General features: G+C 34.7%; 1 protein-coding gene and 1 long non-coding RNA gene across 3 annotated transcripts; one reads left to right on the forward strand and one right to left on the reverse strand.

Moving 5' to 3' along the window:
- Positions 1-654: 654 nt before the first annotated feature.
- Positions 655-9,543, reverse strand: LOC119691953 (cell wall protein RBR3). 2 transcript variants are annotated; one of them, XM_038110735.2, is made up of 6 exons: positions 9,202-9,543; positions 6,425-7,282; positions 3,866-3,895; positions 3,492-3,657; positions 2,741-2,808; positions 655-1,012 (listed from the first exon to the last, which is right to left on the reverse strand). In XM_038110735.2, exons 1-5 carry the CDS (start codon positions 9,432-9,434, stop codon positions 2,776-2,778), a joined length of 1,320 nt encoding a protein of 439 aa, XP_037966663.2. In that variant the 5' UTR covers positions 9,435-9,543; the 3' UTR covers positions 655-1,012; positions 2,741-2,775. The 2 variants fall into 2 exon arrangements, with proteins under 2 accessions (XP_037966663.2, XP_037966662.2); XM_038110734.2 differs by having other exon boundaries at positions 655-2,808; positions 9,202-9,542.
- Positions 9,544-9,871: 328 nt separating this feature from the next.
- Positions 9,872-10,827, forward strand: LOC119691932. The gene is made up of 3 exons (XR_005254061.2): positions 9,872-10,070; positions 10,295-10,485; positions 10,738-10,827. It is a non-coding gene; the product is annotated as an uncharacterized LOC119691932 (long non-coding RNA).
- The last annotated feature ends 3,133 nt before the right edge of the window (positions 10,828-13,960 follow it).

The following is a 13,960-nucleotide window of genomic DNA, read 5'->3' on the forward strand; positions in this document are numbered from 1 at the left end:
AGATAGTGTAAGATGTACCTACCAGTGATCAAAATTTTAATATTGAAACGATAGTATTTTAAGGCCAGTAAATAATTTTAAGAAAAAATGTTTTTTTTTATTTAAAAAAGTTGTAGCTTCTTTGGTTTGCTACTGCTCCGATTTGGCAGCAAAGAAGGGAATAAAAGTAAAGGCCAGATTTTGTCCTTCAATCCTTATCCGACTATAATCAGAGTAGTGGAGAATCTTATTAGTACGTTTGGGAGTTTTTAAATTGGATCGGTAAATAAATATAGCCGTACCGGAGCAGTGGATAATGGTCCTAAAAGTGTAAAGAGAACAATAAGTAAGCTTAATGTGTGATTGTAAATATTTGTGCAAATAAATTCTATGAGCACCGTGCACTATTTTTATTTTAGGTAAGTTTTTTTCGAACCCTGTGTATAATTTGATACCTTCTGTTAAATTTTAAAAGGGATCAAAAATAACTACATAACCCAGGACAATTGAGGGCATATGCCATCGTAATACACTTGGTTTATTTTTTTAGGCAAATATTATTTATTTATTTATTTTAATTATGTCCGATTAAAATTTTATTCGCCTAACAGTTTACTAAATAAATTATCCAGGACCTGATGATAAATCCTTACGATTAACAAATAAAACATTAAGTAGGTATTTCTAAAGACAGAAGGTATTTATTCATTTTAACAAACAACATACATACATAACTTAAAACATAATATGAATAGGTTTATCAAGTCAAGATTTGCTTGTAAGATCATTTTGTTTCCATAAAATACATAAAACAATATAAGTCAATAATCACAATCTTTTTTTAATATCACAACAGGTAATTATTTAAGAAATATTATGCGTGAACATTAGGATACCCACTGCACCACATCACTTAATTATTTAATTTTAAGATGACTAAACTTTAACTCAAGCTAAGCTAAAAATCATTGTCTCTAAAAGTTCAGTGTTTTGTTGTTGGAAGAACTCTGATGAGTGTAGGTACTTGCCACGTCTAAATATAATAAAAATAAATATGCGTCATCAATAAGTTGATTAAAAATTACACAAATTTCATTCAAAAAACGACGGCTAACCCATCAATAAGGCTCAGGTTAAATTTGAGTTAAACAGTTAAAGTTGAAAAAAATGGTGCAAATGGTAAAAAAAATAATTCATAAACTAGTGAAATTTGATTATTGTGCTTAACTATACCTATAATACATAACATAAATAATTTCATATAAGGACTAGAATGATTTAAGTTGTAAAAACTGTTAATATGCATAGGGTGATTTTGATACAAATAATAGAGAGTGAGTAGTTACATAATCCAGAAAAGTTATTGGGGTTTTATTCTGTTTTAAGAGTACTTTAATCCCCTTTGTCTACACAATATCTGAGCTACTTTTCAACTGCGAAACATTACTAAAACACATTTAATTCAACTGTTTCAACTTTCCTCTACCCACTACATAATCTATGAATGAACGGCTTACGACTAAAACTACGTTATCAACAACATTCAAATTTATAAATGACCTCCCGTCTGAGTTTAACATTCAATATCCATAGGTAGGAGGAGCTTTAACAATCATCAAACAGCTATTTAATTCAGTAAAAAAACACCCTAGAAAGGAGCGAAAGATGGCGTCGGATGAGGTTTAAATTTGAAAGAATTCAGTAAGTTGCCATCGCCTGTCGTTGTAAAAAAAACTTTCGCTTCCGTCTAGGGCGGAATTATACTCAATCACCCTATAAAAGTTCAATTCGATAGTGGTTGAACGAACGATATAATAATATTCATACCGATTTTTTTTTCCATTCACTCATTTATAAAAACGATTTACTCTTCCGTATCACAATTCATTTTATCACAAATCGTGGCTTATTATATTCAACAATTTTTTAACACCTTGTTTTCCGGGATTTACAATCTTACAAATTTAATTACCCATTTGAAAATGGAGATGGCCTGATGGTAATTAATTTTATTCTACATTCCCTACTCCTCTCTACCGTATACCCTATTTCAGCACCCTGTATCTTAACCTCAAGGCTTATACAATGCCTGTAATACTAATAAATAGACACCTACATTTATAAACATTAAATATAAAACGGACTAATTAATTTTTCAAGGATTCTGATAAAATTGACACTTAGAATTTGATTTAACCGGCTATCTCTATCGTATTCGTGTGTATTATTTAAGAGAAATCACTACATTTCTCCCCCAAGCCCCATGAAAAAAGGACTAACTCCTGACTGACTTAAGTTATTTTTTTATTTTTATATGTTTTTTATGTTTATGTAAGGATATACTATTATGATTGTTTGGTTCGTGAGTGTATTGTGCGTAAATCAACTGTGGGACAAGCCGTGTACTAAAAAAAGTGAGATAGTTATAAAAAAGTAATAAAATACGCTACAACTTTTATATTTTGTCATCGTTGATTTTGATTATTTCATTAAAAAAATGTGGAAATAAACTAAGTGTAAAATGTACATGCACTATTGAGCTTTTCTTCGTGTGACTAACTAAAATTAATAAAATTATTCTAATGAACTAAAACATCATAAAGCTAAAAAGCCTAGCTAAAAGTAATGCCACAGAATAATTTTATTTCGGGTCTAAAAATAATAATAGTAAAAAGTAGATTTTGTATATAAAAATCAAATTATTAATCTCATTGGCCTTACTTGCAATTCGTGTAATGGGTCTATCTAATGACTTATTTACCCATAAGTTATTGAACTTAGCCGAGTCCAGCCCGCTTAAGTAATAGTCTCCAGTTCGCATATTTCAATCTGAAAATAAAACAAATAAAATAATAAAAAAACAAAGTAAAAAAAGATAAGAGAGACCTTGAAGATATTGTGTGTATTTCCGTATGTTGTGTATGTGTGTTAGCCTTCCTGTGTTGAGGAAAGCACAGTTTTGTCTCTCTGTAGACTATAAATCGTCAGAAAAACGAAGAAACAGAGATATAACCTAAAAAAAAGACAGCGTCTCCTGTTAAACTGTCCTCCCATTTGAGGCCACACATATTGATAGCATAGATGTCACAAGTGCTTGTATGTTTCAGAATGTCTGGATAAAGCCTACCTGTGGGATAAAAGACATGCACTCCCTGTCTAAAACATAATTACAGAGAGTGACAGCATGTCTTTTATCCCATAGGTAGCATAATTATATAGAGACATTATGAAACCGGCTCTTATAAGTATTTCATTTTTATGTCTCAGCTTACACTTGCGAAAAAAAATTGTTTAAGAGTGCTGTTGCGCTAACCAAGACGACTCATCACATAGTAAGTATTCAATTTAATTTATGGTGTATCAAATGTACCGAAAAATTATAGCACGACAGCTCATGTCCCCCAAACCTATACCCTTACTCCGACTCACTGTATCTCCCATTTATCATACCCCAGCACCACCGTGATCGTCTCGGTATTCTCCCATCTAGTCGTGATGACGTAGTAACGCACCCTTTTCCTGCAGTTGGGGCAGGTGGCCGGCTTCTCCATGCGCAGCCAGGGTCTGATGCACTCCTGGTGGAAGCGGTGGCTGCAGTCCAGGTCTATCAGGGGATGCGTGTCCAGCATGACCTCGCAGCAGATGGAGCATTCTTCGGCGGACCAGGCGCGGGTGCGGCTGAGGATGGGGCCTGGTTAATAGCTTTATAACTAGCATGAGGCGCAAGGCACGACAAGACGTGGTAAAAGGTTTGCGTCGCACTCACTCACATAGCGCCATAAAGAGCGTGACGACATACTTTTATAACGTCTTGACGTGCGTGTCTTGCGCTTCATGCTAAAATATTAAAGAGTATGTAAACGAAAATACTAAGAAATATACTTACAACTCCTTAGCCCTCCTCTCGTTTTCACGTCTGTAAAAAAAAACGTTTTAATTAATTAAAAACTGCTTATTTTATTATTTTACTTTAAAACCTACCAAAACTAAGGCCGTCTTGCACAACAAAGCTAATCAAAATTAAATTGTTTGTCTCTTGCTCTGACAGAATAATGTCAGAACAAAGAAAGAGTAAAGGTCATAGATTAAATTTTGATTATCTTTGTAGTGCAAGACGCCCTAAGAGAAATAATAACATAAGGTAGTTGATTAGCTCAGAATCAGAAAAACAAAAAGAAAGTGCCCTTAAATTATTAAGGTCACGAAAAACTGACACATTCAACAATATTGTACAAAAATATTGACATTCGCATCAGCATTGTCAGCAACCGCATTTAAAAATTAAATAACATCAATAATAACATTACTAAGGGCCGGTTTTTTTATCCGTGGTTAACTCAAACAATTTGGTCAAAAATATCAAACATTAGTTACGTTAAAACCATAAAAAATTTGATGCTTGACACGTGACTTTGACCAATGGTGCAGTTAAGTAAGGATAAAAAAGCAGGCCTAATACATATTAAACATAACCATACTACAAAACTGAAAATTTAAAACACATAACTTTAAAAAACCAACTTAACCAATTATCAACCGTGGTTCTAGTAATAAATATTTAATAAAACTTAACATACTGCACAAAACCATAAACTTCCAAGTAAGCATTGAGGTTATTTAAAAAAAACGGTATATTCTATACATATACATATAGAACATAGTTATATTATAGATTCTAGTCATTTTGGACTTCCTTAGGTCGGAATCACCCCAATGCACCTTAGAATAAAATTACAAAACTATTTTATGAAAGAAACAAACACAAAACAATATATTCCATTGTACTTGATTAAAGCTTCAACTTTAATACATTGAGTAAAGGAGAGTTAAAATATCAAGTAACAATAGTAATATGCCTTATTAACAATAATAATAACCATTAAACCCGGTGGTTAATTTTGTCAGTTTTCATTAACTTTGGATACTTATCTTCACTCAAGAATCGTCTTATAAATATTGATTAATGATGGGAGGAATATATACCCAGCGTTGGTTGTAAACTATAGAAAAAATTGCGGTCAGTCAGCGTTTTTGACCCTTTTTTGAATAAGAGTTAAAAACGCTGACAAAAATACAAATGTCGGTTTAATCAATATTTTATCAAGTACCTACTTATAAAAACATAAAAATAACAAACACAAAAACTAAAACATAAAAATGCATGCATTGCTATTGTAATATATATGGGTCTATGTGCCCAACGCATAAACATGCATGAGTAAATCATAGGCATGCATAATATTTTTTTTATTCTTCCCTGTTACTCTTAGGACCACTTGCACAAAGATGTTAAATCTAGATTTAATGTAGAATCTCGATTTAAGAAATGTCAATCCATACAAACTTATGACTTAAATCAAGATTTAACACTAAATCTAGATTTATTATGTTGGTGCAAGTGGCCCTTAGGTTTAACCAGTTAATCTTAAGTTTATCTACACAATTAACATTAGCCTTATCATATTACATAATAATATGCATTTTTCACAACACCAATATAATTTAAATATCAAAATTAAAGAAAATATTCTCATAGTTTTTATCAGCTGTCCGACACCCATAACACAGTTTCTGCCTAGCTTGGGGTCGGATGGCCGTGTGTGAGATGTGCCCACATATTTATTCAATAACTTCCTATGTGTGCTAAAGAAGTAGAACATTACATAGCCAGCAATGGGCCATATTACCTCAATAAATGTTCATGAGAATATTTTCAAATACCTAGTACACCATTTAGATGAGAAACAACGTAATTCTGAGGCTGCATTCCCAGTATACAAACTGTTCACCCATAACTAGGCATGCACTCTAAACTTGGGGTGCTTACATAGAGGCAGGTTCCCTGTATCTACCCGTACCGGTAACCTGCTGTTTATGACTGCGCTAGAGCATTTCCCGGTTTTAAATCTCTCGGAGACCGCTTTCGCATACCTAATCAAGTTACCGGTACGGGTAGATACAGGGAACCCGATTCTTTATGTAAGCACCCTTACGTAGGCTGCGGTGAAGTAGAGACTATATTAAGTCGAAATATAAGTTTAGGAGCACTGCTGCGCGAGTCCCGACTCGAACTAGTTTTATTAAACCTACCGATTGCATGACAGCTCCCGTTGGTTCGTTTTTAGACAGTATATGTATATGTATGTATAGTAAATTAGTAACCCTCTCGTACGTCAAGTACAGGTTTGATAGATTGTCGAAAACTATAAGTTTTAGTTTTCTCGCTTACAAAGTGGCGCCTCTAGCGGAAACTATCATGAAACTTTTGACAAGTGACAGAAGAAAACCAAAACTTTTTTCGTTTACGTAAATTGCAAAACCCGTACTAGAGGCCCTGAGACTAGCAAACTGTGAACACTCGGCATAAACCAATACGCCACTAAACCTACAGCAAACAGTTTACCTACTGGGAACACAGCTTTTAAGGGAGTGAAAATAAACTTACGATATCGGTCGCCGCCCCTTGCGCCCAGAGTTCAGAAAAGCGCGGAACCTACCCATCACGCTACTTATGGACAGCGGCGAAGCGCTACGGTACCCACTCTCTGGCACATCCAGAGAACTGGTAGTAACGTCCCATTCTTCCTCCGCTTCAGACTCATCTGAACTAATGGTTTGTGCGTAGCTGGAGTAATCCGTGAGATTGGAAGGATCCGTGTGATAGGAAGCATCCCTGAGATAGGAAGCGTTCCCCGTATCGTCACTGCTAGATGCAACTGAGGACTCTATTTCGCTGCTTTCTGTTGGAATCTCCTCGGCGGTTGCTTCGCTGTTAACTGTGTCCGCTGCACTTTCAATCTCACTGATGTCATGGTCTGTGTCGGATGAGCTGTCAGCATCACGGGCGATGCAAGTGATTGCTTCTTCATCACTTTCTTCTAGTATGCTGGTGTCAGTGGTGCTATGTTCGGAGTATGTAGAGTATTCGGTGTCTGAATCCATTTTGCCCTTTTTAGTGACTTGACGACTTGGACCACTCTTTGATGTTGATGGTTGACTTGGACCACTCTTTGCTTCAGATATTTTACTTGGACCACACTTTGCTTCAGATATTTTACTTGGACCACTCTTTGATGGTGATGGTTGACTTGGACCACTCTTTGCTTCCAATGTCTTTTTTGGACTACTCTTGTTTGTAAAATGTGGCCTTGGATTACGTTTTGCTTCAGATATTTCAATTGGACCACTCTTTGTTGTCAATTTCTTAAATGGACCACTCCTTGTTGTAAATATTTTACTTAAAACACTCTTAGACGTGGATGGTTGACTAGTACTGGCCTTCGTTGTGAGTTGTCGACTAGGACTGAGGTTTAATAGGTGGATGGTGCATGATATATGAAAATGAAGAAATATATTTATGTTACAATGTGTGTAAGACCCACAAATAGGGCCCCACTATAACCATTATCTATTTCAATAGTCACAATTTATATTTCAAAGTTTTCTCAAAAAGTCGAACCTTAACTATAAATAACATTTGTTTCTAAATCCCACTCCAAGCCATTGATTTAAGAATTGATGTTGATATTAAATAATGATTAATGGTTATAATGGGATCTTCACATCAGGATTATGTTTTATTTGCACTCATAATTATAACAGAAGAAATTAAAACTATTAATAAATAAAATAAAATAAATAAATTAGTGCAAGTGAGATGCAATAGGAGACATGCATTAATTATGAATAGTCAAAAGTACAATAGAATCTCCATAATTTGAATGAATAAGTATGTTTTTGGTTTCTCTTGACTTACAGTGTGGTTCAACCGTTCAAACCACTTGATAGTTCTGAAGTTGGCAGTGATTACACTTTTGTGCTTTGTCAAACTATCTACAGTTCCACAAACTTATCTGTTCCGGTGACAGCTCACGTAAATGTGTAATATTTCTTCATTCTATAAGATTTTAAGTTTGCCAGTAGTGGTAATTCGCTCTTGTAAATTCAATAAACCCATCTAAGCAATATCAATATATAATTCATTAGTAAGTTATGAGATATGGATCAATTTAGTTCGGTCTCACCGGAACAGATAAGTTTGTCTCACTTTAACTGTCTATCTTTAAAGATAAATGAATAGGTTTGTAAGTTTGACAAGGTACACAAGTGCATTCACTACCAACTTCAGAAGTACCAGGTTATTTGAACCCAACTGTGCAGAGCTTTTAATGTACATTGGTAAATACAGTGTAAACTCCATGTAACGTCACTCGATTTAACGACAAACTCTCTAAAGCGTTGAAATAAATTGGTTTTGGTTGGTTTAGCTTGTCTCCCATACAATGATACACTCTACATAGCATCACACTCACTCTCAATAACGACAAAAATTGAGTAAACAGTACCTTTTAAGTTGCAGATTTTAATAAAAACTTGCACAGCTGTGAACGTTTTTTTTTCGCTTTATTATCCTAGCCTGCAATAAACTCAACTGTAAGCATCCCGCATACCGAACTTTCTAAGAAATTCGTTCTTTTGTTTACAAATTGGGATTTCTTGCACGTATAGACTGATCTTGCTTGACCATGACTAGGATTGTCTATACGTTATATATCATATGCTTAGTTGCTCACAAACTTTCAAACTGTAAACATGGCTAGTAAAAGAAAAATACTGTGTATTGGCAAAAAAGTTTTACTGATATGCGCGAGAAGATAAGCGATGTTGGCAAATGCTCTGGATTTTTCTAATTCTGAATTTTATTCTCTCCATGTAACGACAACTCTCTATAACGCCCTAAAATGCTCAGTCCCTTCAGTGTCGTTATATAGAGTTTACACTGTATTATTATTGTGTTATATTATAAAATGAAAATCATCATTATTATTGCATGAGATATTTAAGAAAGCAATATATATTGTGACTCTGGCTGTCTATTGTTAACAGATGACATTTTTCTGGCCGATGTTAGTGCACTTTACAATTACTCAGTAAACCAGTTTTACAAAACATACCTTGTTACAGCTAGGTACTACTTTTTAAATCCAGTACAACTTTAAAATCACATTTCACTATGAAATTTCAAATGGCCTTGTTACTTTTAGAAATTATAAGATTACTTCCAATTCCCACGACTTTATATTAAACTAGATTAGAGTTGTAGGCCAACGAGTGACCGAAAATTAATCAGACCAAAGAATCTCTGTCTCCATATGGGACGCAAAAAACGCCAGGCGGAAAAAGTTAAAAGTACCGCTCAGCTGTAGACAAACAAGTACTTACAGAGCCTCGTCAAGCGCGCACTGGTCTTCAGCAGTCCAGTCGGCGGAGGTGGCCCCGGCCGAGGCAGGCTGAGTGCTGTTAGCAGCCTCAGAAGCCTCCCGTTTCTTGAACATGTAGTAAATCGCTGCTCCAAAGCCAATGCCAACTGCTGTCGCCGTCGCTGCTAGCGCTAAGCCACGTGAGGGACCGCTTCTTTTACGATTACTGTCTTCCTCAGGCTCCTGACCACTCATTCTGATTCAAATTTGAGTTTTTTCGATTCACCTTCAAATTGCGACGTTGAAATTTTTATTTTTGTTTTTCTCTTTGACGTTTACCTAGATGATTTTTGACGTTTAGTTTTAATCGATTTTATTACTAGAGATGAGCCTATTATAATTATAAATCGATTATGATTTCCAATGATTTAGAATATTACTGTGCGCAGGCAGGGCAGGGCGCCTTTCCACAGGGCAGTTCTATTTACTAGTTACAAAGCAGAAATATTATAAAGATTGCCTGTATAACCGAGCCGAAACATTCCCTAATATTAATTAGGTACATCCCTTACGCAACAGGGCAGTGTAGCGCTGCTGATTTCTCAGAATAATAACGCCTTCGCTTTGCTGCGTAGTTTACAAAAAGTGATTTACTCTGTGGAAATTCCAGAAAATGTTTAGTCGATAGGTCATTTTTCTTTTTGATTTTCTCATTGGTTGGGGAATCACCTTTTTTGTATTGGATTGGATTGAATTTAATAGATTATAGCCATCGAAGTAGAAAATCTACTTCGATAATAATAGCTTCCTATTCAAGCTATTTTAATTTATAGTTTGAATTTTACAAGAAGCTTGATTGTAGTGGAAAGTATAGTCAACATCTGTAAGTAAGTAAGTACCTACCTACCCACCTTTTACTTATAGATTTTATGTTTAAATACTTTAAAGTAGGTACCTACCTATATCTGTTATTACATCTATTTCTGTACCGACCTTGAATACTCTACTATTAAAAACGCACAATAATATTTGGTTATTATACCCAGCAACGTAGCAACCTATTATAATTTTGTTCCTGTGAATAATTTGTTTAAAATCCTGCATCTCTCTTTCAGCACCAGCACAAAATGGAAGTCCTTGTGAAGGGTATAGTCATAGGCACAGCGGTGGTGGTGGCTGCCCTCACCATGGCAGTGGAATGGTGGCGGTGGAGAAACGTGCCGGAGCCCTACACCGCATATGGGCAGCGGAGACAGAGGAATCAGTAGACTGCTTAAGACTGGATGGTATGAAGAATGGCTTGATAGTAAGTTCATACCTTTACTCGCTTGGAAGTTAAAGTTGTTAATTGTTAACCTCTCACATCCCGGGAAATTGGAAAAAATTAAAAATCTGTTGTGTCTGGTGTACCAACGGGTCGTATGCAGGTGGTATAATTTGTAAAGAAATGCAAACCGGCAATTCTGTAATAACTGTAATATTAGTTGTAAGAGGGCCTAAGTGCGGGTGTCACAGGGGGTGTTCTTTGCAATTTTAATTGTGTTAATTTTTGTTCCAGGCACAAGAGGCTCATAGATAAAGGATTGCACGGCAATAATTTGATATTATGATTGTGATAATTGCAACATGGTACTACTGCTAATCAAATTAAAATATGTTAATTTAGATAAGCTGATAGATAATTTATAATTAATCAAATCACCTATACAATATTAAAGTTATTACCTATATTGAAAAATTTATTTTAGTAGTTAGGTATTCAGTGAGCTTAACAATAAACGGTTACTAATTTTCTCATGCATTTTTATTTTATGTAGGTAGGTACTTATTAATTAAGGTATCATTAATGGTAGGATTAATAACAGGAGATTGTTGCGTGAATAAACACTTAGGCTGGGTTGCACCATTTAACTTTAACTATTACAGACGTCAACTCTCTTGAAGATTGATCTGTCTCGCCAAGAGATTTGACGTTTGTAATAGTTAAAGTTAAATGGTGCAACCCACCCTTATATACCATCATAGGTAACTTAACTAGTCCCCTATGTAGGTCATGTGAGGAAGTAGATGAGACGGTTGAATATAATTATTCTGTTAGCTTGTCCACCTACTACAGAAACAAAATTATCTATTCTTGGACCAACACAGCGCCTATCTCAGCTATTGCAACACCCAGACTTGCTACTCCAGTTTACTCGGGAGCTAGGCTGGCTGAGCTGAATCAAGGGGATATGTACAAAGGTTCCACTCGAGAGAGGACCCACGTACAGGAACTTCGCCCCCTCTCTGAATAGAATAGAACAGCACTCCACTATACAAATTGATTATAATATGTAGGTTAGAAAATCCTTTCCTCTTAGGTAGAAAAACTAAAAAAAAATGATAAGTAAATAAAACCACTGTTCTGTCTAAGTAAATCTTTAATTATTTTATGCCTCAAGAGTTTATTTACACTCGCTCGCATTTTAACAACCACATTTATAAAACTAAAGCTTTTAAAAATTACTTACAATCTAGAAAGACATAAAAAAACATCCTCTTTCACAAGACATGGCATACGATGGGCATAGGTATTTATCATTTTTCGAAAAGCTAAATATATTTGTACAATGTATCTGTGCAACGACTGAAAATCGACATTAATTTAGTTCGCTTTGTATGCAAGAAAACGGTTATGTTATGTTGATCATCAAAACCCGCACTCGGCACACAGTGTGCTTACTACGAGTAATAGAGGTGACAGAATACAATGTACAGATATATCTACTTTCGCTCTTCTGTAAGATACAAATTATAACTTGCTTTAATATTGCTGGCACCGTCGTTTTAAAACAAATATGTTTTCTTTGGATACAAAAAGCTAGTTTAAAATTTTAATCAATCGTGTTGAAATTATAGTACCTAATATGGATTTTTGGAGTGACTATGCTCATAACACAAAATCATAAAAATCACAAGGCTAGAGGAACACAAGTAATATTAATACCTTACGACTTACGAACCATGTGGACACCCTATGACATCGTAGGACGACCATTAAAAATGCAATCGGAAAAAAGCAATGGAAACTTCTAGATCTCGTAACTTTATTTACTTATTGAACTTTTTGTTTAGATATTACGACATATTACACGGTAAAATGTCATATTGACTAAATTACGGATTTCAAATGCTTTTCATCTAAAATGCTTTTATAAAACAGTGATTAGAATATGCCTGCTTACACAATTAAAATAATAAAAAAAACAGTATTGCCAGCAAACAGTGGACTCCTTAATAAAATACGGTTATTTTATATTAATTTTAGGAAACAAAATGATTTGTTAAAAGAAAAAATGCATACTTCTATACAACTAAGAGATAATAAAATAAAAATCCACCGTTTCTGGCGAGTCTTATAAAAAAAAAACTGTCAAAACCCTTGCCGCCCCTCAGTGACGTCACATTTATTAACACTGTCATTTTTGTACTTGATTTGTACGTGAAAAATACTAAAATGGCGAGATACCGACCTAAACATCGTTATTAAAATTACGCCATACAGAGGGCCTATTTAGTACAGGTTTTCCTTCACCGATCCAGCTGTGAAACCTAACGCAAATTTGTATGGCGCGGAGCTAGTGCAGCGCGTATACCGCTAGGTGGCGACTCTCCTGCGCCATACAAATTCGCTATTACTCGCCAATACTCGAACGGTGTAAAAACTCGCACTATGCATACAGATTCGGAATAATTTTTCACTGCTTGAACGGCTCACTTTCTTGTACTTAAGATAAACTATGGCTTTAACATACGAAATCAAATTATTATATACAACAGTAACGACTATTATACTTTATTTTAAATCTACAAGCGTTAGTTTATTGCAGTATTGGTGTTAGGTTTCTATAATCTAAAGAAAGGATACTACATTAAAAGCCTGATTGACAATTTCTGGTTTAAAGTTATCTGTGAGACAAAAGTGATTGTTTCACTATCTCAAATATGTACTCCTAATGGGGAGAATCTAAGGGCCAGTTTTAAGACACCTAGTGCCTATTTCTCCATAGTCGGTTAGACCATAACCAGATAGTAGTGGTTGACTTTTGACACATCTGTCATTAATTTTATATGGAGATGACGTTTAATTTATAAATCAATCCCTGTCGATTAGATAACTGACTATGGAGAAATTGGCACTTAGTTAACTCAACCATCGGTAAAAAATGGCAACCATTAGTTAAATACCAATTCAATTTTGGATTTCGTGGCTTTATGCCATGTGTCACAGCAAATTCGGCCAGTGCAGTCGGTACGGTGGTTATTTTAGACTATTTGCTTAGTTAAAACTTGACAGACAGAAGAAGACTTTAATCACACAGACAACTTTGCAGACATAGTAAAACAGACTCTAAGAATTCAATTTCGATTCATCCAAACATGAAATATTTAGTACATAATATATTTATTCTGGCTATTCATCCAGTAGTGATACATCTATAACATGTGCAAATATTGAACTATTTACCTTTTACATTATTATAATAAACTCTTTTTTAAAGAAGCAGAACTTTTGAATATTATCCTAAAGTTGCATAAACATATTCTGTAGGCACCAAATTTAAATTTACCAAGTCAAAACTATGAACCTTACCATCAAAATTTTGACACATGCTAAAACTGTCAGTTGTCTGTCAAACGCCTTATAAATGCGCCGAATTTTGATTTAAACACACATTAGAAACACAGTATGAATCTAAGTAAATTCTAAGTACCTAAATCTCATTTTCCAGGGACAGAAT

Source organism: Plutella xylostella, chromosome 24 (assembly GCF_932276165.1).
Source record: "Plutella xylostella chromosome 24, ilPluXylo3.1, whole genome shotgun sequence".
NCBI lineage: Eukaryota > Metazoa > Arthropoda > Insecta > Lepidoptera > Plutellidae > Plutella > Plutella xylostella.

What these genes read in the sequence shown, in the direction of transcription:
- LOC119691953 (XM_038110735.2), bottom strand. Translation starts at nt 9,434, where the DNA reads ATGAGTGGTCAGGAGCCTGAGGAAGACAGTAATCGTAAAAGAAGCGGT. An exon ending in AAGGGGCGGCGACCGATATC is followed by an intron (nt 3,896 to 6,424) that starts GTAAGTTTATTT and finishes TTTTTTTTACAG; the next exon opens with ACGTGAAAACGAGAGGAGGG. An exon ending in GCCCCAACTGCAGGAAAAGG is followed by an intron (nt 2,809 to 3,491) that starts GTGCGTTACTAC and finishes TTTTATTTTCAG; the next exon opens with ATTGAAATATGCGAACTGGA.